Here is a 27,386-nt window from a genome sequence, read left to right as displayed (position 1 = left end):
AAATATCACACAGCTTCATTGCTTCTTGTCAAAGATTCTCTCCCTGTGTGGAACTGTACAGGTGGGATGAACAGCCTTGTCCTTATCCTTAGTAGGAGTTTTAATGATAGGGAACAAGATGTAGGGTTAGGGTCAGAGTCCTGCATCTTGTGTATTCTTCATCCAGACCAACCTCCTCCATTCAGCACTGATGGAGGTGATGACATGTTTACTGTGCAAACAAAAAGTAACAAAATGTAAATGTCACAGGCCAACCACGCTGAGTATGCCAATGAAGGAGGGATGAGTTGTGGAGCTGCCCCCCCCCCCTGTAGCTCCACCTTGACTGTCAGGTTATAAAGCCTTTGCCCTCCAGGTGAGTACTCTCATAGCGGGTCAGTCCTCTAGATGAAAATGGGGACTACAGGACTTCAGTTCACGTTATGGCTCATCTACCTGACGCTGCTGGTCAGCTCACTCACTCAGACTGGTGAGTGATGATCTAAAATACCACTAATAGCTTCACACTCACTGGATACACTATGAGATGATTGGACGAGGTCATTGATAAGCCAGCTGGATGTTGTTGTTTTAACAGAAGTTAATTTTGTTGTATGGTGATGGGAAAAAAAGGTGCTTTAATACAAGATGAATTAAGATGTTTTCTTTCTTGTTTGATGTCTTCCTCATTTCCTTTGCATTTATCTATAAAATACTATAAGAAACTATCTAATTCTCCTACTTTTACTTCAAAACAAAACTTTAATTTAAAGATTAAAACTGCAGTTGATTACAGATCACCTGTTACCATTAGTCCACAAAAGTGTGCATGCATTGTTTAACAAACATATATATACATATCTATATATATATATATGTATACATATATAGTACCAGTCACTTATGTGAGTGTTTTTGTGTGTGTCTGTTTGCGTGCGTGCGTGTGATGAATATTCCTTCTCTTTAATACAGTAACCATCGTTCCTCCTGTTAACACACTAAACCTCAATTCAGGTAACTCTGCAAAACAAATGCCCAAAGTAGATTTATGCTAAAATCTTCTCATCAATTCAAAAATCTGTTTAATGTAATGATGATGTTGTTGTAGGTAATTCATCTCACATCGGCCGAGTGTGCACGACCTGGGGACACTATCACTGGAAGACCTTTGATGGAGAGTTCTTTCAGCTTGCCTCTACTTGTAACCATGTCGTGGCATCACAGTGTAAAGGCAGCTATGAGAATTTCAACATCCAGATGAGGCGCAAAATAGTCAACGACATCCCTACTATCAGCAAGATCATCATCATGCTGGAAGGTTCTGTGGCGGAGCTGTCCAGCAGTGCTGTGATTTTCAATGGCAAGACGTAAGTTCAGTTCACACTTGGAAACTATATCTAACTATATATATAGTTTTTTCTGAAACTTTCAACCATGATTCACAGTCTGCCTCAGCAGATAGTGCTCAGTAGTAATGGAGATAGCTCTCTGGACATCTATAGTGTGAGATGCAACTGAAAGATTCAAAAGAAGTAAAAGTAAATGGACTTTGAGTTATTTTGTCAAACTACAGAACATCATAGGAGCCTGTTCACTTTATATCATGAATGCAGACCCAAAAATGACATATAGTTTAAGTGACAGACACTTATTGACCCAGAGAGGTGATGCAGTTGAAATGACGTGTATGTAAGCTGACAAATTTCCATATTTGGAGGGGGCACTTTGGGTGGTGGATTTAGTGGGCTTTGCTGCAGTTTACTGCTGTTTGCTTCCTGTTTCCAACCACGAGTGTCATGTTCCCAATCATGGATTGGAATAGTTTTTTTAAACCCATGACTATGATTGTTGTGGTATTCACTGTTGCCATGATGACAAAGGTTGACAAAGTGGTAACTTTACCCACACCAAATTTCAAGTGATCACTTTTACCTAAACTATGATCTTTCCCTAATCCTGAATCTAAGCAGACTGTAACCGCTGTGTTGTCACACCATAAAACATTATTTTTTAACAGTCATTTGTAATGGTTTTGTAATCGCTTTGGAATGTTTTGTTGCCCTCCCAATTACTGCCAATAACGGCGTCAAACACTCCTGTACAGTATCTAGGCAGAACTAAATTCCTCTCCAACAAGTGACAACAATGACTTTGTGTGACTGTCATTTTACTTTTTCATTCCCATTCAGAGTCCCCTTTGCATGTTATAACTGTCTCTCACTGGAAAAAAAACCTCTGTATCAGCTGCTGATTTCTGTCTAATTTTTTATGTTTTTGCTGCAGCGTGTCACTGCCAATGGTCTCATTCGGGGTGACTATTAAGGGGTCCACATCTAGTATCGTTGTTGAAACTAAGCTGGGAATCAGATGTGTCTGGAACCTGGATGACTCTCTGGATGTAAGAAACACACACTCACACAGGTGTCTGTCCTCACTTTTGTGGTCAGGTGTAATGTCATGGGATATTAAAAAAAACAACACATGTTCACAGTTTTAGCCTGTACACAACAAGATCTGACTCTATGTAATCACAGCTTACACATGCTTGTTATGTATATTTGTGTGCATCAGTACAGCTTTATAAATGACAATGACACTATTCCCACTTGGGCTGGGTATCGGTACTCAATACCTTTCAGGTATCAACCGAAACAACCCAGTACCAAGTAGTATCAAAACTGCGCCTATCAAACGATACCTGCAAGTGGTTCTTTTTGTACCCAGATCTAGGGGGAAAAAAGACTGTTTCTATGGTTTTGCTCGCAGCCAATCACTGTGAGCGTTCTTCGATTCAATGTGCCGTGTGATTGGTCCACCATCGCAACAACAGTAGTTTGTATGGCGGTAAAGTGGGAGCTTTTCGAGCTGCATCTGTGGCGGAGTTGGCTGGTCAGAGTTCTGAGATGCCGACAAGACGCTCAAAAGTATAGCTGTACTACACACTTGTGGCGCTTGGTATAAGTAAATAGTTTTTGGCATGTTGTAGTAGGTAGCTTTGTGTGCTAGCTTGCTCGCTAATGTTTACCTAATTAGCAAGTTAGCACCCTACTCTCAGTCACATCTGTCAATGCTTTGTTCAGTGGTTAACTTACAGGTAGTTTTAGCTTCTGTAGCAGCTATGTGTTTGGTTAATGTTAGCTCCCATACTTAATGTTAAGGTCCAACTACGTCTACTACCTCTACTACCACCACAACTGACGTTGCCAGAGCCTCTGGCAGCAGCCTTGATCTCACACCATTCAATAAATAGCCATTTCAAAATGTATTTGTGTAAAAATATTTTGAATGGGGAGGAGTGGTGACATTTACACAACTGATTGCTTTCTATTTGCATGATTAATATTGAGTGATGTAAAAAAACAAGTATCAAATGAAATACTCAATTGGTATCGGTATCGTTTTAAGGGTACTGGTATCGAACACTTAAACGATACCCAGCCCTAATTCCAACCATCAGTTTCTCCTTGGCCCTGAGCTCAAGGTCAACTCTTCATGTTTTTAACTAACAGACTGGCAGACAGACTAAACTAAAAGATCACTACACAGCAATAATGATTCACTGAGTGATTTTGTGGGATATGCCCTGGAGAGATCAGCAAACAATATCCATTAAGCCAAGCCTGAAAACCACAATGAAATTGTACCTGCTTTAAGTAAACATGTGGCTGAATGCATTACTTCATGAAGATGGATGTGATTGAATGATTGCCCGATTACACTGATATAATTCATAAAGATTGACTAATGTAATTTCAGTATTACAAAAATATGTACACAGAATTATATTTACTCAGGTAGGGTGGGAGAACTTATCCTTGGCTTTCTTCTTGACATTATACTGGGACAGATGGAATCAGCAGAGCTCATACAATACATTGCATACTGAGGTTCTCCAACCTTTTTCTGGCTCATGAGCCTTAGTTTTTTCTTGAAATTCCTCATGAACACAGAAAGAGTGCCGCCAGGTGGTGATGCGAATTTGACTATGGCTTACTCAAAGCCCCAAATAGAATGCATAGAAAAAAATGACATATTTCAATATTTTAGTAATAATTTAAAAATATACTTCAGCAACCCCAAGGCGGTAAAACTTTGAGGTGCTCAAATCTGAAATAAACTGGTCTGAATCATAACTGATTAATTACAATATCATGATTTTGCAACTGACTACAATATATTTTGGTTGTGTTCACAGCTTGAAATAGATGACAAATACCAGAACCAGATCTGTGGACTGTGTGGAGACTTTGACGGTGTGGCCAATGAGTTGGTGAAAGATGGTAAGATCCTTTTCAGTTTTATGGAGAGATAACGTGCCGTAAATTGTACTCACTGAAAAGTAAATAAGGCTGTGAGAACCTTGCTGCTGCAACACAATCTGTAAAACTGCACTACTTCTTTGCACTTTGTTTAGTTGATATTTGTACAGACTGGTGGAACAGGCAGCATGCTGATATGAGTTGATAAAACCATGTCTTCATCCATTTATGGCAAATGATTGGAGTGGAAATGAGGCTAGTTCCATTATGACTTTAACAAGAACCATGTGTCTGCAAAGCTTAATAGTCTTGTGCACGTACACAGTTTTAGTCATGAATCTAGTTCTATGCATTTTGAAATGTTGTCAAGATGTGATGTGGGTTTTTTGACAGGCATAAAGCTGCAACTGTTGATCACCAAGTCTGTTGTTTATTCAGATCGTCTATAGGCGTATTGGCTTCCTCATTACTAAAGAGACATTTTACTTCACTTTAATGTCCTTGTGGTCATTTTGTGATAGGAAAGTGACTAACTGGCGTTAACTGGATCTCCATTCATCATAGTATTTATAGCCTGTCCTCACAATATAGGTTTAAAATTCAGACTGGGAAAAAAGGACCTGTTAGATGTTTACACAATCTAACAGCCATAGTAATTGTGACCCAGGGAAGTGATGCAGTTCAGATGATGATAGGTGACTTGATAAGATGATTTTGCCTTGTTAGGAGGAGGTGGGTTAGTTGGATGAACAGATGGATGCAGACCACCATTCAGCTGCAAAATTGTACTTGCTTACTGGTGTTTACCTGCTTTACTGGGCTGAATAATCACACTGACCAATGTTGTGTAATTGTCTGTCCTATACTGTAGGAGTTTCACTGTCTGTGTCAGACTATGCTGAGGCCTACAAGGTGAATGAGCCAACAGAGACCTGTGAGGAGCCTGAGCTCAACCCAGTCCTGAGCTGTGGAGATAAGGTAACTCTTCACTCTTTATCATACTCCACATTTACATTCTATATATCATTCTATATGTCAACTGAGTATTGCTAAATGAACAATATCATCATTTGACAACTCACAACATGATCAGTGGTAAGTTTCAGACTCCAAGACTCCACTTCAGTAAAAATATAGTAAAATATATTACTAACTGAGCCTTATCTATCCAGGACATAAAGAACAGTTTAAAACAATAAACAACAATATTTTAAAATACTCTAATTGTCACTCTAATAAATCAAAATGTTCATCTTTTGACTTTATCCAACTTCATGATTTAAGAAAAGGTACCATATCATAAAATAATGTTACAGGTATCGGCTGGCACCACGTCAACAGCTTATGTTACGACTTACATATAAAACATAGCTTTACATATGGTTCCTAAATGCATTTTCCATTTCCAACTAAAATCATTTTACTCTTTCAAAATGCATGAGCTGACAGGTTTTTAACTTGTTTTTAAACACTTTTAAAATATATAAAATTCGTTTTTAACATTAGCTTTTAACCTTTTTACAGTACATGAATTCAGTTTTTAACATTAGCTTTTCACATTTTACACAAAGTCATACATTTCAAAACTATCAGATTTACAAAAATGTTCAAGGAGCTAAAAATAAAACTCTGACCTAGTGACTTTGCTAGCAACAGGTGACGTCATCAGGCGCGAAAATGCGGCTACTGCACTATGTACATATATGTCCGCATATTCATAAAACAGCCTTATTAGCGGACATTAAAACATTCAGCGACATGTCAACATATTACACCTCAGTTACTTAACTTAATTTACTATTTCACCAACCTGGAAACAGGAGAAATAAGTGAAACAGGGCAAACTGTGCATCCGTTTTTCATCTCGCTCAGCAGAAAGAGGAAAGCTGCAAAGCGGACCAAACTGACGTAAAGCCCCACGGGGCACAATAAGCGCCACACTGCCCCCTGCTGGCGACCCCACAATTACTCCTGTATATATAAAATATTTTAGTGCAAGGATGGTGGAAACAAGTTGATTACCCCTGAACAAATATTCCAAACATTAATTATAAAATTACAGAAACTACCACAAATGTGATAACACTTTAGTGGGCATCACAATTACATACATTCTGTTGTAGCTACTCAACAGTGAGTGTTTTTCTCATATGATCAGTGTAATGTTACAAGAACTGTTTGATTTTCATATCTTTCTGGTTTTTATGTCAGCTCAGTCTATGCATCCTATCCTGGGGCTCTCCAACTAACAAGAGTTTGTCAGTTGGCTGTCAAAGATGATTATGCAAAAGTCAAAGCTAAACATTGTAGGCGGAATAATCAGAGCATCAAGATCACAACATCTAGTGCAGCAGTATGACTGGAATGTGTGGGAGATTCCATTAAGATCAGAGTAAGATTATAATGCCATGGTGTTACACATCACCACTGAGAAAGCAGAGACTAGTCTCCTTATGATCAGGGAGTATGAGTATGAGAGCAAGTCTATCAAAATGAATGTCACACAATTCTTAACACCATGCTTATCAAACATTTTCAGCTACCCTACCTTCATCACACACCACCCTGAAGATGATACTGGTCTGCACCCCTTGTTAGGATTTCTAATTGGATTTTATAACTGACTGACTGATTTTTCTTTTTTTTGTTTTCAGAAATTCTGTGAGCAGTTCTTCTCCAGTGATCCATTTAGCAGTTGCCAAAACCTTCTGGATTTGGAATCCTTCAGTAAAGCCTGCATGGCTGATATGTGCAACTCTAAAGACAACACTGACTCTGTCCTCTGTAAAACCATCTCAGAGTTCTCCAGAGAGTGTGTCCATGCCGGCGGCAAGCCCCAACCATGGAGGAATACTACTTTTTGTTGTAAGGATGCTAACAATTAAAAAGATGACTTACATGTTTTATTTGAATGTTCTGGTGTCCATTTCATTAACACTATTTCCAGACGGATCACATGTTAAGTAGAGTTGTTTGATTGTCACTAGTATAACATTAAAGTGTTTGTCTCCACAGACAAAAAATGTCCTTACAACATGGAGTTCACAGAGTGTAGCAGCTCTTGCCCTGACAGCTGCTCCAACCCTCAGGCCAGCCAGACATGTGACAATCACTGCCAGGATGGCTGCAGTTGCCCTGCTGGTATCCACTCACATTTTGTACTATATATATATATGCTGTATCCAAATTAAAACAATTTAATTTCTGTGTCATTCACGAACATAAAACATGATGGTAGTCATTATTATCTCTCCTCCTCAGGAACGGTCTTCGATGATATCAGTAACACTGGCTGTATTACAGCTGAGCAGTGTCCATGTACGCACAACGACAAAGCCTATAAGACAGGAGAGTCTTACTCTTTCAACTGTAGATCCTGGTAAGATGACAACTTCTAACTTTTTTTTGTTTGTTTTTTGCTATTGCAAGTAGTTCACTCAATGATGTAGTCAGTAGTTAGTCTCACTGCAACCCTCTTGGAGATAAAGTGATTGTTTACTTATTTTCTATAATGACAATTAATGAAATGATGATGTGTAAATTGACATTGAGAGTAAATTGAGCTGCAGTGCCTCTGCAACTTATCCTCCTGTTTAATGACTGTGTAAAGTGAATTCAGACATTTTCTTCTAAACACATAAATAGGTCATAAATGTATTTCTGAAAAAGGTGTAAAAAGCATTTGAACCTTTCTCTACGTTTGGGAGCAGAGAAAGAGGCTGATTTTTACACAACTTTGAAGCTTAATTTCATATATTTGGCGATTTTTTTAATCATTAAAATTTGGCCGGGTGGTTAATAACACACTTTTCTGTGGTATGTCAAACTCAGAACACATTTATTCTTACTTTACATGGACTTTAACAGAGTGTTATAGTGAATTTCAGCTACAAGCCTGTTTTGGTTCACTCTTAGCGCTCTCATGGCGATGGTTTTAATTGCAGCAGGCAGCTGTTTTTAGACAAAATGATCGAAAAAGCTACAGTACGCTACCTGCTCAGAACCAAACAGCAAACAGACACAGTTAGTTGTAGACTAGCTGGTGAACTTGTCTTTTGAAAGATGCCATATAAATTAAGCTTGTTAATAATTCATAATAATAATTATTATTAGGGCCCGAGCACTGACCAGTGCGAGGCCCTATTGTATCTGTAAGGATTCTTCTTTTTATTTTTTTCACTCACCAAAACTTGCAACCGTGTCCGATCCGGCGAAAAATTTGATATTTTAGGGATCACGGAAATGGGCGACGCAAAATGGCTCAATAGCGCTCAATAGCTTCATATGACAAACATTATCCAATTTATATGAAATTTACACGATGTGTTCTCCACATCACATACTACAACATGACATATAATTGATGGGTGATCTCTAGCGCCACATAGTGGACACAGGCAGTGTGAGTTAGCCCCATCACACAATGTTCAATAAAAGCCCAGGTCCTAAGAAGTCTATGTGCCCGCTGTGTATACCCTGCGACTGCAGCATGCACCGACATGCACGTGCGGCACTTTTTGCTGTTTTGGGGCGATGCGTGGGGGGGCGAGGGCCCGTTCATCGCTGCTTGCAGCTTTAATTATTATTATTGTTATGGCAATGCCCCCATCCATAGGGATCAGTTAAAGAGTTCAAGGTGCTGACGATACATTTAATTTGGATTCCTGTAGACCTATTTATTACATACATTATTTAAAAGGGCACATTAAGGCCTATATAACACCATGTTCCATCCTGGTCCCTGGCCCTCACAGAATTTTTTGTTTGGGTTAGGGATGCTCTTCTTTACTCATGTGTTCGTACTGGTGGAAAACCTTTGACTGACATGCTTGTTAATCACTGCTCAGTGTGAAATGCATTCAAAAAAAGATTCTTAATGATAGTAAGAATGTCAGTAATCAGCTTCACATACTGTGTGTATGTGTGTGTGTGTGTGTGTGTGTGTGCGTGCGTGCGTGTGTGTGTGTGCGTTTGTGTGTGCGTGCGTGTGTCTGTGTGTGTGTTGACAGTGTGTGTCAGAGTGGCCAATGGAAATGTACAGAGGAGAACTGTCCAGGAACCTGCTCTGTGGAGGGAGGAGCCCACATCAACACATTCGATGGGAAAGTCTATACCTTCCATGGGGACTGCTCTTATGTTATGGCTAAGGTAGTACACATTATCATCTTCAGTATTGCTCAATCATAATTATGGGATACTTCCCATGGACTACAATCAAAGTAAAAACACATTTTGAGAAGAAGTAGACTGACTGCAACAACTGAAAATATGCACTTAGATAGTAACAGGTTGTGGTAGTAGTAAAAGTGAATGTGCTGTATGATTGACCCATATAATGTTGTGACCCACAAATCACAACATTATATGCATCACAAAATACACCAATGTGCCTGCCTCCTAGAGTGACTGTAAAATAACGTTTTAAAAGATTCAAACTACATGGTTATCAGTGAGATAATAAGGTACTCCTATGGCCGAGGATGATGTTAGTTGTGCTTTTGAATGGTTTTACATGAAGGCCCACAGTAGAAAATGGAACTCAATGCAATAATGCATTCACAAAATGACTAGAAACTGATGTGCTTAGGACTGTAAGTTCTTATTGTGGCTTTCAACATACAGCACTGTAAGAATGTGTGCACTAGTTTAAATATATGCTGGTATGTTGATGTAAATGAAGTGTGTATGCACACATCCTGTGTATTTTATGTTTGATTTATGAGTGAGTTTAAAATGCTTTTAAAGAGCTTTTATCTAAAAGACATCTTAATTAATACATTTGGTATTTGATGAACAGACATATCAAATGTAAACGTTATGAGTTGCAATGTGTGTTGCAGCAAAGTAATGGCTCTGCATACACTGTACTGGTGGACCTGGTCAAGTGTGGTCTGGCTGACAGTAGGACCTGCCTCAGAGCTGTAACTCTGGCCTTATACGGAAATTCTGTGGTAAGCTTTACACACACACACACACACACACACACACACACACACACACACACACACACACACACACACACACACACACACACACACACACACACGGACATTTTTGTTTCCTTCACTTCAGAGCACATTACTTGCATACATTTCCTTGAGAATCACACTGCAAATGGTTGGATAAGGGTATTAGAGTTTTTTTTAATTCATGGCTTACCTTATGTCAAAGTTGTCTATTCCTCACCAACATGGTGCATCAAGTTGTTTTTTTTTTATCATTTATCATCATCGTCACCATCATCATCATCATCAAAATTGTGTTTTTTTTTCAAATTGACAGGTTGTGAAAATTCAGGCATCTGGGCAGGTCTATGTGAACCAGATTGTCTCTCAGCTTCCACTGTTTACACGTGAGTTACTACAAATGATATTACAGAATACACACAGCATGCTATAAACAGCTGTTCCTTTAAACAAATACTCACAGACAGTTGAGACTTATTGGTTGCAGCTCTGATCCATTCATCTCGAGTGGAGTGTAGAATCATTGCATCAAAAGAGTTTCAAATGTTCATCAGATGATACATGAACAGAGCAACTGGATCAACAAGATCAATAATTGAACATGAGAATGACTATATTCTTACATGTAGAGAAACTTCAATCTCAGTGCATTTACCTAATGCAGTACTGAGAAAAAGAATACAGTAATGTGAATACAGTATTTCTATGACTGATTGAACAAGTTGTTTTAACATCGAGTGTTTAAATCTTCTGACCGCTCCAGCTGAGCTGAGTGCCTTCAGACCATCATCCTTCTACATCGTCATAAACACCAAGGTGGGCTTACAAATGATGGTCCAGCTGTCCCCCATGATGCAGGTCTTCATCTCAGCTCACCCTTCACTCAAAGGAACCACCTCTGGTATGCCTCAACATTAGTACAACAAAAAACAAACAAACAAAATACAAAACAGACAGAACCAGACAAACAGGTTTGATGGGACAAACTCCACATTGTGTTTTCTTGTAGATTTTTAAAGCATAAAAAGAGAAAAATACAAAAACAACAAATACAATAAAAACATTTTCACAAGAATACTAAAACTTCCATTTATGTCCAAGCCATCAGTGTTGAAGGTATTGTAGAAAGGAGGACCAGCTATCTTGAGGATTAATGTTGTTATTTCATGTGGTAAATTTTTCTAGATTGAGTCAGTTGAATGGGTTGTGGATACCTTGGTTTTGTCTTTCCAGTTCAGTAATATAGTCTATTTGGCAGTGGTTAGTGATATTAATATAAATGGTTTGGTATGATTTGGGTGTATCAACTCTGAATACCGTGATCATGTTTTTCAGCATGGCAACTTTGGTTAGAAGTGTGTCAATGATATCCAATTTGCTAAGATTTCCCAAATGCTTAAGTTTTTCTTCTATTAACAACACAATGCTATGTTCAATGTCAGTTAGGTCTGGGGATCGTAACAGTGTTTGACTTGAAAGTGATTTCTTTATTACAGCCAGTGGATGGCTTTCTACTCTTGCTGGTATGCTAAAACAATATTTTACTCACTTAGGAGTTGGTTGTTGGAAAAAGTGTTATGTAATACTTCACATCACAGATCTTTAGTATTTGTGTAAATGTGTGTCACCTTCTCTACAGGTTTGTGTGGGAACTTCAACAACAAAATGAGTGATGATTTCAGGGTGATGAATGGGCTGGTGGAGGGCACTGCTTCAGCCTTTGCCAACACTTGGAAAACCAGAGCCAATTGCCCTGATGTCACCACACGCTTTGGACACCCCTGTAGCCAGGGCATCAGCAAGGGTACTACATTGCCTCCTCCAATGGGTTATCATATCGTGCCATACCATGTTATGTGTGACATATCGTATTTTCATATGATAATATGAATGTTCATTCTTCATTTATGTATGTTTCTTTGTCTCAGAGAGTTATGCCCAGTACTGGTGCTCCAAGTTAACAGATCCCAAGGGAGTGTTTGCTCGTTGCCACTCTATCATCAGTCCTGACATATACAAAGATGTAAGTCTGCACACACTAAGCTGTAATGACAAATAAACATGCTAAACTACTGTACCCTCAATAATGTGCTCATGCCCACTGTGTCCCCTCACAGAACTGCATGTATGACAGCTGTAACTGTGATAAAAGTGAGGACTGCATGTGTACTGCAGTGTCCTCCTATGTCTATGCCTGTTCAGCAGCAGGAATCCAGATCACCGGCTGGAGGGCAACCATCTGTGGTGAGCAAAGAGCCCTTTGTTTTACTGTACTAATACAGAGATGCCTTGTTTGTAACAAACAGCCAAACACATGTAACAATAACAGATCAAGATGAAATATTTAATGAAATTTAATGAAATTATTAGTTTGGTTATTGCAACAATAAACAATAATTCAACATGGTAAACATCACAAAAACTAATCACAGCACATACACAATTGTTTGTATTGTACTGAATTATATTTAGCTGGGAACAGGTAGAGGTGCCAGCAAATCAATATTAAATTGCAAGTTAATGTTAATGGTTACACCGTGTGACACCGTCTGCAACAACAAACAATTGCTAATACTTTTGTCTCCCAACAGGTAAATTCAGCACATCTTGTCCTGCCGGATCAGTGTATGACTACAAAATGACCTGCTGTGGTCGTACCTGCCATTCCCTCAGTCAGGTTGACTACTCCTGCCAGACCAGCTTCACCACAGTGGATGGCTGTGGCTGTGCCGAGGGAACCTATATGAACGAGGAAGGCCAGTGTGTGGCCAAGACAAGCTGTCCCTGCTATGATAAAGATACCATTATTCCTGCTGGACAGGCTATCACCAAAGATGGCGCCACATGGTAAATACAGTGAAGTCAACAGTTGTCAAAGACATAATGAGAAGCAAACTGGCATTTCTGACAGAACATTTTTGTTGCATTTTCAGGCAGTGCAAAGCAAAAGAAATTACATATATAACTTCAGACACTGAAATAACATCGGGTGAAATAGATACAAGGCACTAGGTAGACAATAAGGATTAACATGTATGTCAGGAAGAGCCAGTGTGATGGAAACAAGCCTCTACAGCCACACAAACAATGCTGTGCAAGTGTTTTGAGATAAATGCAAATGTTAGCATGGCAACATACAATTTTTGCATGTTAGCGTACTGATTGTCACTAAACACAATGATAAAGCTGATGTCAATGAGAATGTCATCATTTTCTCATAAACCAAAGTATTGGTATATATAGTTAAATTTGGATTGTATGATAGCCCTAGATTAAAGGCCAGGGTTCAGCAAAGATATTAAAATTCATCCTGTGGAAAATGTCTAGACGTTTTACTTTGTGCCAAAAATGTCAATGTTTACTATTTCATACCTGCTCTCACAGCATCTGCAGACAAGGAGCTCTCAGCTGCTCAGGAGGGAAACGACCACAATGTAGGTTTCCACATGCAGACACATTCAAATCCCCATAATTCACATTAACCATAGGAGTTGTAGGTGTTTCCTTTTTTTGTTACCTTAGAATGAACCCTTTATATATATATATGTAGACAGGGCCTTTCACATCAAATTTTGCAGTTCTCTTACATGCTTGGTGGGGGAGAGGGAAGAGTATTCAGTTGGTTGCATTCTGCAACCTCATCACTAGATGCCACTAAATCCTACACATTGGACCTTTAAATCCCTTAAAAATGTACATGTCCTATTGACAATCCATGTGTTATCAAAGAAGACTGTTGAGTGCAATGCTTAGTCACAGAACACATTTTTAAATTCTCTTCCACGTCAAGCATTTTCCAAACTCAAGAAAAAATGTTCATGCTAAATTGTGCATATTTCTTGGAATTTTCACATGTTGACATCTGTTTATGGTGCCAATAAAGCTTCTCTAACTTTGAATTTGTTATTGATTACCCAGCCCCTACAACATGCATTGCCCCCATGGTTTACTTTGATTGCTCCACTGCTCAGCCTGGGGTGACTGGGACTGAGTGTCAGAAGAGCTGCAACTCTCTGGACATGGGTTGTGTAAGTACCAACTTCACTACACACGTGCTCACAGAAATCAAACAGTTACACATACATGCACTGACTTTGTTTGACCCTCTCTTTCCCCTCCATGTTGGATGGAAACAGATCAGTACTGGCTGTATATCAGGCTGCATGTGCCCTGATGGCCTGGTGTCAGATGGATCAGGAGGTTGTATCAAAGAGACCAACTGTCCATGTCTGCACAATGGACAGGTGTACCAGCCTGGACAGACGCTGACTGTGGACTGCAACACCTGGTTTGTACAGTGCTTTAGTTCCCATAGCCAACATTATGTGTTCAATATGTGCCCTCTTTGCCAACGTCTTTTTCACGTAACATGTGTTTCCATCAGAATGGCAGAGTGCAGCATGTGTGTTGGTGTCGTAAGTGTCTATTATGAGACAAATTAGAATTATTATATTAATGGGAAACCCAACTCATTGTTCTCAAGATGTTGCCTTGAAGTGTGCTCAAATGTGCCATACTGCATGCAATAAATGCAGTTATGAAGAAATAGTGATGATGGACCATTGCAAAGCTCTCCCAGAAGAAAAAGAAAATTCCCTTTTCTCCTCCCACCAATCCCACAAGATTTCTGGCCAATGAGCAAAGTTACAGTTACCATGTGATACAGTTTGCCACTTTTTTAAACAGAAAAGGAACCTAGAAGAGACAAAAGACATGTTCATGATGCTTGTACTGGGGCCAGAGGGAATGATTAGAATTATGTCTTTCTTTCTTTTTTCATCCAATGCTTAATTTCAGCAAGGTACAAGTAAATGGGTTTCATTTCTAAAGTTCCCTTATATCAAAACGTTGTTTGATTTGTTGTAACTCCAGGACACTGTTCGGGAAAGTTCATTTTAACCAGGGTAGTAACCTATGATGCAAACATACTATATTGACTCCTATACTATACTATAAAACCTGTTTCTGGAAAATTACTTTTTGAAGACACTTTTACAGTATTCCTGATGGGAAAGTTTCCCTTAGAAGATGCAACCCACATTTGTGTGGCTTGTCTGTCTTTTGGAACTCCTCATTATCTTTGAAAGGAGTCAGTATTTTATTATATTATATTTTATATATTGAAAAATGAGACACTATTGGGCTGGCTGAAGCTAAAAGATACACTATAATTTGCAACATTAGAAACAGCTATCCATTAAGGCAACAAACAACCCATAATGCAACACCTCGCTCTCTATTCAGAAAGATATCTGAACTTGTAAACATGCAATTGTGTAGCTCTCAAAATATAAGATGAACCCTTAGAAACCCTGAAAAAATTCATAATAATAATTATAGAGAATTTTGAAGATGTAATGGTTTTTTCTAGCAAGGCCTACATGATTGGAAAATTGTGTCTTGTGTCTGTCTCTTCAGTTATTGCAGTGGCAAGACATTCAGATGTACCACCAACGTGTGTGATGCAGTTTGTGGGATCTATGGTGATGGCCACTACACCACATTTGATGATAAGAGGTTTGACTTCAATGGCCAGTGTGAATATACACTCCTCCAGGTACAGTGGCAGATTATGTCCATACTTTAGAGATAAATGGACAGATGTGCAGGGGTTATGGTTGTAATCCTTAGGATTTAGTCCAAAGTCATTTGACAACAGGTGTTTTTTCCATGATAAGAGCAATCTGAATCCTGCAAGGGAATGGCGGTCTCTGCCAAGAAAAACTACTATATAGAAAGGTTATCACTGGATGTAAATAAGGCTATTGTAGAAAAAGTGCCGACCATTAACTGTATCAAAAATGAGGACTGATTCTGTGAAAATCTCAAAAATATGCTTTCTTCTGGTCTCTTCAAAAATTATGTGTGTGCAGAGTCCAATATGTAAATGATTGTGTTTTATTATTATTAAGTGTGATGTGAAAACCTGAAGCCTCCAGTGCCCATACACTGAGAATAGAAGTATGAGACATCTTGTGTCGCAGATCAACTAATTAAACTGAAAATAGCTAGTAAATGGGTATATTCATAGATCATAGATTTTACAAGCTAGAGGAGATCTTAAAGGATTTTTATTTTAAGGATGGTTTCCAATAATTGTTTTCTGTGTCTCTCAATGTGCCTTAATCAGGACTACTGTGGTTCTAGTCAGGGCAGTGGAAGCTTCCGAATTATCACTGAGAATGTTCCATGTGGAAGCACAGGAACCACCTGCTCCAAGACCATCAAGATTTTTGTTGGGGTAAACACAACACACTTACACTGTGCACATATTCTGTTTCAAACACTAGGTCAGAATATTAAACTAATGTTAATATTAACACAGTGAAGTTGGGCTATTATTATTTGCTTTATTTGCTACTGTAATGGGATGCATAAGGTTCACTCTGAGACCAGTAATAATGAAATATCATCCCATAGTCATGCTATGATGCTGATGCCCACAATACAGTAAATATACCCTGAACATTTATATTCAATAGCACTGCTCGTGATATTCAGCCGTCATACTTGTTACTTGTTCCACCTCACTTAACTGGTTGCAGTAATAAAAAGCATGTTACTTAATGTTGAAACCCACAGGATAATGAATTCCAGCTTAAAGATGAGAACTTCCAGGTGGTAAAGGGCAGCAGCCAGGTGTTCCCTTCTCAATTACAGAAGATGGGTATTTATCTGGTATTGACGGTCAAACCAGGACTTGTGCTCATGTGGGACCAGAAGACCAGTCTTTTTATTAAACTCAGTCCAAAGTATGAGGTAAGCAATCTATGCTGCATGTTGATTGACATCTAGCCTTTGCCCAAAGCATGACTATTTGTTTAGCCAGTTCCTTTCAGGCTAGCTTCTTCTCTAGGATAAACCAGGACATGACAGAGAATTGTCTCAGACATTTTGTTTCACAAAACAATTTGTATTAATAAATACTCAAAAACATTTTTGATTTAGTATTTAATCTATCTTGTTATGCTGCAATACTTTGATGTATTTGTTCAGTCCTATCATATAGCATTCAACTCTGTCATTGGGTCCCTCAGGGTCAAGTATGTGGTCTGTGTGGAAACAACGATGGTAACAGTAAGAATGACTTCACCACACGCTCCCAGGAGACAGTAGCAGATGTTTTACAATTTGGCAATAGTTGGAAAGCTTCATCCAGTTGCCCCAATGCCCAACTCCTCACTGATCCCTGTGCTTCCAACCGCTACCGGGCAGCCTGGTCCCAGAAACAGTGTAGCATCATCACCAGTGCCACCTTCAAGGGCTGTCATTCAAAGGTATGGTGATAAGAAACATGGATACACACATAAATGATATACACAAGCAATCACCTTAACTACCATCTAAAAATATATTACATAAAATGCATAATAATAAAATAGAATAAAGACAAAGTTTTTTTTTTTTTTAAAGTAAGAATGACATAATGTGATGTATGATGGAACATATGTTTTTTTAATGTCAGTGACAGCAATGTGAGACTATTCATTTATGTATTTATATTAAATGAACCTGTGTATACTTTATCAGAATTTTCAGAATATGTCACCACCTAGGTGATATATAAAAAAAACTAAAAAAAACAAACAAACAGTTGCTTGTAAAAACCTCACCAAAAACCTTGCCAGAAAAGTTTTGTCAGAAAAAACCTCACCACTTTCAATTTGTCCTATTTCAGCAAATTTACATACAGACTACTGACATAAGATAAAATAAAGACAAATGTAACAACTACTAGTCAGACTGTTAAATGTTTGGGCTGGATATTTATAGTTAGGTGATTCTTTATGATAGCACCAATATCTCTACTATTAGGACTGATAGTACAACCAGTGTGATTACAACTACTGTTACCAATGCTACTGCTGCTGCTACTATTACTAGAACAGGACAACATTTTTATTACCCCTAACTTTCAATTACAGTATGTTATTGTCTGTTCAAGGTTGACCCAGGGCCATTCTTCGATTCTTGTGTGAGAGACTCTTGTGCTTGTGACACCGGTGGGGACTGTGAGTGTCTCTGCACTGCTGTGGCTGCCTACGCCAAAGCTTGTAATGAAGCTGGAGCATGTGTGAAATGGAGAACTCCCAAGCTGTGCCGTAAGTTTGACTCCAATAACATGATGAAAACCTGATGGTACAGAGTACCTAGGAGGAAATTTAAGGATTTTGGGCAACTCTGGTGCTAAATCAATATCAGAAATGGTTTCTTTAGCCAAATAATTTAAATTTAAATTAATTTGTCAAATTAATTTGTCAAGCAAAATCATGGGTATTTAAAATCTTGGACATTCTTTTTGTCTCTTTCTTTTGCAGCTATTTTCTGTGACTACTATAACTCCCCTGATGGCTGTGAGTGGCACTACAAACCTTGTGGAGCTGACTGCATGAAGACATGTAGGAATCCATCAGGAAACTGTTCCAACCTCATCAATGCCCTGGAAGGTACAGTAGACTGATCTTTTTGGTGTCTCATTACTCTTAACTAGAGGAATCTGTGTTTTACAGCCAAATCAAAGCTTTGAGTAGAACTTAAGAAAAGTGACTGATTGACGTGTCATGTGTCAAAGCCATCATACTCAGTAATGCTGTTAAATCCGATCTTTACATTTATTTATTTAGTATTTAGTAACAACAATGAAATACAGGCCAAGCGTTGTGTGATTAGTTTAGCTTATATGCTCACCCTGTTTTTCTGTCATGGGCTCTCTTTTCTTTGTTAGTCTGTCTCTCCCTCCTTCTTTGTCTGTGATTTTCTATTCTGTGTCAACACTTAGTGTGTTGGCAGGATAAACAGAGAGAGATTATACTTAAAGCAAAACTTCTCTGAGATATGAGACCAGAAAATCTCTGTCTAACTCTAACAGTCTGCATACAGATAGCCTGTGGAGTACAGTTATACTCTGCGCCTTGACAAAATACAGTTTTAGAATCCAAATAATGTGTACTCTTCCTCTAAAATACTGCAGGTCTATATTTTATTGATGGGGAGGCTGTTATACTTAGGTAAAATGGAGGTACATGAACATGTTATAATTCTGTTGCAGGCTGCTATCCACAGTGTCCTCCAACCCAGCCATTCTTTGATGAAGACACAATGAAGTGTGTCACCTGGGGCCAATGTGGCTGCTATGATGACAAAGGCACCCATTACAGCATTGGAGATAAGGTTCCGTCAGACGAATGTACCACTTGGTATGTGTTATACAAAAGATTCCTCTTTTCCTCCTCCGTTTTTGAGATATTCAAACATTTGTCCCGTACACTTTGCATTATATTTTTTATATTTAAAAATATTTAAAATAATATTTCTAATTATGATAAATTATATAAATAACTGGAATATGATACAAAACAACAAAATGTTCTGAAAGAGCTGAAAATGTTGATGAAGGGTTTCTGTGACTGAAATATATTCAGAAGTAGTTAAAAAGTAGCAATAAAAAAAACGTATATCAAGCAGGATTTGAAGATCAGAAAAGATGAAGGTCTGGAGCTCTCACATTGATTTGAAGAATGAAAGTGTGAATGCCTCAACATTGATACTAATAAATACAGCTTTGAAGACCAAAAGCGTGACTGCTTGTTTATGCTAAATATTGAGAAAATAAGAAGGCAATGTTGAGGTAATATGTAACTTCACTAAAAGCAGGTCTTTGGTAAATATTTCCAGATCTCATATTGTGCATTTGAAGAAAATGTTCAAGTTTTAAATATAAAGCACATGGGGATAACCACTAAATGTTCTTCTATGTCAAAGCTCCTGCACAGTCTCTGGAATAAGGTGCAACTACGATGTAAACTGTGAGTACATAGGTTCATTGATATTAAGACAATGTACATTACATACTGTACATATACTTACAAATGCATGTGTGTATACATATATGTATGTATGTATGTATGTATGTATGTATGTATGTATGTATGTATGTATGTATGTATGTATGACAGTTAAAACAATTAAATACTTTGTCTCTTTAGTTTGTACATGCTTCATTAATGGAAAAATCTACAAATATGGGGCTACCATCTACAACACCACGGATGGATTAGGACACTGCATCACAGCTGTGTGTGGGCCAAATGGCACCATAATCAGAAACATCTTCCCATGCTTAACCACTACCACTGCTGTCCCGACAACAACTCCCTTTAGATTCAGCACGGCTATAAAAACAACGCCAGGTAAAAAAAAAAAAGAAGCTTTTGGGCGCTGCATGATATTCTATAAAAAAACTGAAAATACAACATCTGTATTTTACATGAAGCAGTTATAGTAAAAAAAACTTTAATGAAAAGGAAATTCATCTGAAATTATTGGTAGCATAAAACTTTGAAAATCATTTGCAAAGTGATTTTGTGGAACTTTTATTGCAGGTTTAACCACAGAGGAAATCACAACCATACCTGGAGAAACAACCATATCAGAGGAAACAACAATACAGGTTGAGACAACAAAACCACCTAAAATAGTCACCACTGGCCCAGGCACAACTGCCACCACTGGTGTTGTTGAAACTACAACTTCATTCCCAGGGGAAACAACCAAGAGTCAACAAACAACAGTGGTTACGTCCAAACCCTCTATTGTTACCACCACTACAAAAAGACCATCAATAACGACAAAAGGAACTACCACCAAACCTGGAGAAACAACCATATCAGAGGAAACAACAATACAGGTTGAGACAACAAAACCACCTAAAATAGTCACCACTGGCCCAGTCACAACCGCCACCACTGGTGTTGTTGAATCTACAACTTCATTCCCAGGGGAAACAACGGAGGGTGAAGAATTAACAGTGGTTACAACCAAACCCTCTATTGTTACCACCACTACAAAAGGACCATCAATAACGACCAAGGGAACTACCACCAAACCTGGAGAAACAACCATATCAGAGGAAACAACAATACAGGTTGAGACAACTAAACCACCTAAAATAGTCACCACTGGCCCAGTCACGACCGCCACCACTGGTGTTTTTGAAACTACAACTTCATTCCCAGGGGAAACAACCAAGAATCAAGAAACAACAGTGGTTACATCCAAACCCTCTATTGTTACCACCGCTACAAAAAGACCATCAATAACGACGAAAGGAACTACCACCAAACCTGGAGAAACAACCATATCAGAGGAAACAACAATACAGGTTGAGACAACTAAACCACCTAAAATAGTCACCACTGGCCCAGTCACAACAGCCACCACCGGTGTTGTTGAAACTACAACTTCATTCCCAGGGGAAACAACCAGAAGTCAAGAAACAACAGTGGTTACATCCAAGCCCTCTATTGTTACCACCACTACAAAAGGACCATCAATAACGACGAAGGGAACTACCACCAAACCTGGAGAAACAACCATATCAGAGGAAACAACAATACAGGTTGAGACAACAAAACCACCTAAAATAGTCACCACTGGCCCAGTCACAACCGCCACCACCGGTGTTGTTGAAACTACAACTTCATTCCCAGGGGAAACAACCAGAAGTCAAGAAACAACAGTGGTTACATCCAAGCCCTCTATTGTTACCACCACTACAAAAGGACCATCAATTACGACAAAAGGAACTACCACCAAACCTGGAGAAACAACCATATCAGAGGAAACAACAATACAGGTTGAGACAACAAAACCACCTAAAATAGTCACCACTGGCCCAGTCACAACCGCCACCACCGGTGTTGTTGAAACTACAACTTCATTCCCAGGGGAAACAACCAGAAGTCAAGAAACAACAGTGGTTACATCCAAGCCCTCTATTGTTACCACCACTACAAAAGGACCATCAATTACGACGAAGGGAACTACCACCAAACCTGGAGAAACAACCATATCAGAGGAAACAACAATACAGGTTGAGACAACTAAACCACCTAAAATAGTGACCACTGGCCCAGTCACGACCGCCACCACTGGTGTTTTTGAAACTACAACTTCATTCCCAGGGGAAACAACCAGAAGTCAAGAAACAACAGTGGTTACATCCAAGCCCTCTATTGTTACCACCACTACAAAAGGACCATCAATAACGACGAAGGGAACTACCAACAAACCTGGAGAAACAACCATATCAGAGGAAACAACAATACAGGTTGAGACAACAAAACCACCTAAAATAGTCACCACTGGCCCAGTCACAACCGCCACCACCGGTGTTGTTGAAACTACAACTTCATTCCCAGGGGAAACAACCAGAAGTCAAGAAACAACAGTGGTTACATCCAAGCCCTCTATTGTTACCACCACTACAAAAGGACCATCAATTACGACAAAAGGAACTACCACCAAACCTGGAGAAACAACCATATCAGAGGAAACAACAATACAGGTTGAGACAACAAAACCACCTAAAATAGTCACCACTGGCCCAGTCACGACCGCCACCACTGGTGTTTTTGAAACTACAACTTCATTCCCAGGGGAAACAACCAGAAGTCAAGAAACAACAGTGGTTACATCCAAGCCCTCTATTGTTACCACCACTACAAAAGGACCATCAATTACGACGAAGGGAACTACCACCAAACCTGGAGAAACAACCATATCAGAGGAAACAACAATACAGGTTGAGACAACTAAACCACCTAAAATAGTCACCACTGGCCCAGTCACAACCGCCACCACTGGTGTTGTTGAAACTACAACTTCATTCCCAGGGGAAACAACCAAGAGTCAAGAAACAACAGTGGTTACATCCAAACCCTCTATTGTTACCACCACTACAAAAGGACCATCAATTACGACGAAGGGAACTACCACCAAACCTGGAGAAACAACCATATCAGAGGAAACAACAATACAGGTTGAGACAACAAAACCACCTAAAATAGTCACCACTGGCCCAGTCACAACCGCCACCACTGGTGTTGTTGAAACTACAACTTCATTCCCAGGGGAAACAACGGAGGGTGAAGAATTAACAGTGGTTACAACCAAACCCTCTATTGTTACCACCACTACAAAATTACCATCAATAACGACGAAGGGAACTACCACCAAACCTGGAGAAACAACCATATCAGAGGAAACAACAATACAGGTTGAGACAACAAAACCACCTAAAATAGTCACCACTGGCCCAGTCACGACCGCCACCACTGGTGTTGTTGAAACTACAACTTCATTCCCAGGGGAAACAACCAAGAGTCAAGAAACAACAGTGGTTACATCCAAACCCTCTATTGTTACCACCACTACAAAAAGACCATCAATTACGACGAAGGGAACTACCACCAAACCTGGAGAAACAACCATATCAGAGGAAACAACAATACAGGTTGAGACAACTAAACCACCTAAAATAGTCACCACTGGCCCAGTCACAACCGCCACCACCGGTGTTGTTGAAACTACAACTTCATTCCCAGGGGAAACAACCAAGAGTCAAGAAACAACAGTGGTTACATCCAAACCCTCTATTGTTACCACCACTACAAAAGGACCATCAATTACGACGAAGGGAACTACCACCAAACCTGGAGAAACAACCATATCAGAGGAAACAACAATACAGGTTGAGACAACAAAACCACCTAAAATAGTCACCACTGGCCCAGTCACAACCGCCACCACTGGTGTTGTTGAAACTACAACTTCATTCCCAGGGGAAACAACGGAGGGTGAAGAATTAACAGTGGTTACAACCAAACCCTCTATTGTTACCACCACTACAAAATTACCATCAATAACGACGAAGGGAACTACCACCAAACCTGGAGAAACAACCATATCAGAGGAAACAACAATACAGGTTGAGACAACAAAACCACCTAAAATAGTCACCACTGGCCCAGTCACGACCGCCACCACTGGTGTTGTTGAAACTACAACTTCATTCCCAGGGGAAACAACCAAGAGTCAAGAAACAACAGTGGTTACATCCAAACCCTCTATTGTTACCACCACTACAAAAAGACCATCAATTACGACGAAGGGAACTACCACCAAACCTGGAGAAACAACCATATCAGAGGAAACAACAATACAGGTTGAGACAACAAAACCACCTAAAATAGTCACCACTGGCCCAGTCACAACCGCCACCACCGGTGTTGTTGAAACTACAACTTCATTCCCTGGGGAAACAACCAAGAGTCAAGAAACAACAGTGGTTACATCCAAACCCTCTATTGTTACCACCACTACAAAAGGACCATCAGTAACAACAAAGGGAACTACCACCAAACCTGGAGAAACAACCATATCAGAGGAAACAACAATACAGGTTGAGACAACAAAACCACCTAAAATAGTCACCACTGGCCCAGTCACAACCGCCACCACCGGTGTTGTTGAAACTACAACTTCATTCCCAGGGGAAACAACCAGAAGTCAAGAAACAACAGTGGTTACATCCAAGCCCGCTATTGTTACAACCACTACAAAAGGACCATCAATAACGACGAAGGGAACTACCACCAAACCTGGAGAAACAACCATATCAGAGGAAACAACAATACAGGTTGAGACAACTAAACCACCTAAAATAGTCACCACTGGCCCAGTCACAACCGCCACCACCGGTGTTGTTGAAACTACAACTTCATTCCCTGGGGAAACAACCAAGAGTCAAGAAACAACAGTGGTTACATCCAAACCCTCTATTGTTACCACCACTACAAAAGGACCATCAGTAACAACAAAGGGAACTACCACCAAACCTGGAGAAACAACCATATCAGAGGAAACAACAATACAGGTTGAGACAACAAAACCACCTAAAATAGTCACCACTGGCCCAGTCACAACCGCCACCACTGGTGTTGTTGAAACTACAACTTCATTCCCAGGGGAAACAACCAGAAGTCAAGAAACAACAGTGGTTACATCCAAACCCTCTATTGTTACCACCACTACAAAAGGACCATCAATAACAACAAAGGGAACTACCACCAAACCTGGAGAAACAACCAAATCAGAGGAAACAACAATACAGGTTGAGACAACAAAACCACCTAAAATAGTCACCACTGGCCCAGTCACAACCGCCACCACCGGTGTTGTTGAAACTACAACTTCATTCCCTGGGGAAACAACCAAGAGTCAAGAAACAACAGTGGTTACATCCAAGCCCTCTATTGTTACCACCACTACAAAAGGACCATCAATAACGACGAAGGGAACTACCACCAAACCTGGAGAAACAACAATATCAGAGGAAACAACAATACAAGTTGAGACAACAAAACCACCTAAGATAGTCACCACTGGCCCAGTCACAACCGCCACCACTGGTGTTGTTGAAACTACAACTTCATTCCCAGGGGAAACAACCAAAATTCAAGAAACAACAGTGGTTACATCCAAGCCCTCTATTGTTACCACCACTACAAAAGGACCATCAATAACGACCAAGGGAACTACCACCAAACCTGGAGAAACAACCATATCAGAGGAAACAACAATACAGGTTGAGACAACAAAACCACCTAAAATAGTCACCACTGGCCCAGTCACAACCGCCACGACTGGTGTTGTTGAAACTACAACTTCATTCCCAGGGGAAACAACCAGAAGTCAAGAAACAACAGTGGTTACATCCAAGCCCTCTATTGTTACCACCACTACAAAAGGACCATCAATAACAACAAAGGGAACTACCACCATACCTGGAGAAACAACCATATCAGAGGAAACAACAATACAGGTTGAGACAACTAAACCACCTAAAATAGTCACCACTGGCCCAGTCACGACCGCCACCACTGGTGTTTTTGAAACTACAACTTCATTCCCAGGGGAAACAACCAGAAGTCAAGAAACAGCAGTGGTTACATCCAAACCCTCTATTGTTACCACCACTACAAAAGGACCATCAATAACTACGAAAGGAACTACCACCAAACCTGGAGAAACAACCATATCAGAGGAAACAACAATACAGGTTGAGACAACAAAACCACCTAAAATAGTCACCACTGGCCCAGTCACAACCGCCACCACTGGTGTTGTTGAAACTACAACTTCATTCCCAGGGGAAACAACAGAGGGTGAAGAATTAACAGTGGTTACAACCAAACCCTCTATTGTCACCACCACTACAAAAAGACCATCAATAACGACAAAAGGAACTACCACCAAACCTAGAGAAACAACCATATCAGAGGAAACAACAATAAAAGTTGAGACAACTAAACCACCTAAAATAGTCACCACTGGCCCAGTCACAACCGCCACCACCGGTGTTGTTGAAACTACAACTTCATTCCCAGGGGAAACAACCAGAAGTCAAGAAACAACAGTGGTTACATCCAAGCCCTCTATTGTTACCACCACTACAAAAGTACCATCAATTACGACGAAGGGAACTACCACCAAACCTGGAGAAACAACCATATCAGAGGAAACAACAATACAGGTTGAGACAACTAAACCACCTAAGATAGTCACCACTGGCCCAGTCACGACCGCCACCACTGGTGTTTTTGAAACTACAACTTCATTCCCAGGGGAAACAACCAGAAGTCAAGAAACAACAGTGGTTACATCCAAGCCCTCTATTGTTACCACCACTACAAAAGGACCATCAATTACGACGAAGGGAACTACCACCAAACCTGGAGAAACAACCATATCAGAGGAAACAACAATACAGGTTGAGACAACTAAACCACCTAAAATAGTCACCACTGGCCCAGTCACAACCGCCACCACTGGTGTTGTTGAAACTACAACTTCATTCCCAGGGGAAACAACCAGAAGTCAAGAAACAACAGTGGTTACATCCAAGCCCTCTATTGTTACCACCACTACAAAAGGACCATCAATTACGACGAAGGGAACTACCACCAAACCTGGAGAAACAACCATATCAGAGGAAACAACAATACAGGTTGAGACAACTAAACCACCTAAGATAGTCACCACTGGCCCAGTCACGACCGCCACCACTGGTGTTTTTGAAACTACAACTTCATTCCCAGGGGAAACAACCAGAAGTCAAGAAACAACAGTGGTTACATCCAAGCCCTCTATTGTTACCACCACTACAAAAGGACCATCAATTACGACAAAGGGAACTACCACCAAACCTGGAGAAACAACCATATCAGAGGAAACAACAATACAGGTTGAGACAACTAAACCACCTAAAATAGTCACCACTGGCCCAGTCACGACCGCCACCACTGGTGTTTTTGAAACTACAACTTCATTCCCAGGGGAA

General features: G+C 39.8%; 1 protein-coding gene across 1 annotated transcript in view; it reads left to right on the top strand.

Moving 5' to 3' along the window:
• The first annotated feature begins 393 nt into the window (after positions 1-393).
• Positions 394-27,386, top strand: part of LOC133979249 (mucin-2-like) — a 41,763-nt gene continuing 14,770 nt past the window's right edge. The window contains exons 1-31 of the mRNA XM_062417745.1: positions 394-469; positions 952-993; positions 1,088-1,346; positions 2,263-2,377; positions 4,175-4,259; positions 5,110-5,216; positions 6,893-7,103; positions 7,254-7,379; positions 7,500-7,617; positions 9,248-9,386; positions 10,079-10,189; positions 10,521-10,590; positions 10,968-11,105; positions 11,844-12,008; positions 12,133-12,227; positions 12,322-12,448; positions 12,796-13,051; positions 13,589-13,638; positions 14,123-14,232; positions 14,341-14,492; positions 15,623-15,761; positions 16,335-16,445; positions 16,787-16,963; positions 17,242-17,481; positions 18,150-18,306; positions 18,523-18,651; positions 19,254-19,401; positions 19,967-20,010; positions 20,191-20,379; positions 21,061-23,130; positions 23,305-27,290. Coding sequence (XP_062273729.1) covers positions 394-469; positions 952-993; positions 1,088-1,346; positions 2,263-2,377; positions 4,175-4,259; positions 5,110-5,216; positions 6,893-7,103; positions 7,254-7,379; positions 7,500-7,617; positions 9,248-9,386; positions 10,079-10,189; positions 10,521-10,590; positions 10,968-11,105; positions 11,844-12,008; positions 12,133-12,227; positions 12,322-12,448; positions 12,796-13,051; positions 13,589-13,638; positions 14,123-14,232; positions 14,341-14,492; positions 15,623-15,761; positions 16,335-16,445; positions 16,787-16,963; positions 17,242-17,481; positions 18,150-18,306; positions 18,523-18,651; positions 19,254-19,401; positions 19,967-20,010; positions 20,191-20,379; positions 21,061-23,130; positions 23,305-27,290 — 9,942 coding nt within the window. The remainder of the gene's footprint in view (positions 470-951; positions 994-1,087; positions 1,347-2,262; positions 2,378-4,174; positions 4,260-5,109; positions 5,217-6,892; positions 7,104-7,253; positions 7,380-7,499; positions 7,618-9,247; positions 9,387-10,078; positions 10,190-10,520; positions 10,591-10,967; positions 11,106-11,843; positions 12,009-12,132; positions 12,228-12,321; positions 12,449-12,795; positions 13,052-13,588; positions 13,639-14,122; positions 14,233-14,340; positions 14,493-15,622; positions 15,762-16,334; positions 16,446-16,786; positions 16,964-17,241; positions 17,482-18,149; positions 18,307-18,522; positions 18,652-19,253; positions 19,402-19,966; positions 20,011-20,190; positions 20,380-21,060; positions 23,131-23,304; positions 27,291-27,386) is intronic.

This window comes from Scomber scombrus, chromosome 1, assembly GCF_963691925.1.
Source record: "Scomber scombrus chromosome 1, fScoSco1.1, whole genome shotgun sequence".
NCBI lineage: Eukaryota > Metazoa > Chordata > Actinopteri > Scombriformes > Scombridae > Scomber > Scomber scombrus.
Note: the sequence above shows the minus strand (reverse complement) of the source record. Positions and strands in the feature narration are given on the sequence as shown.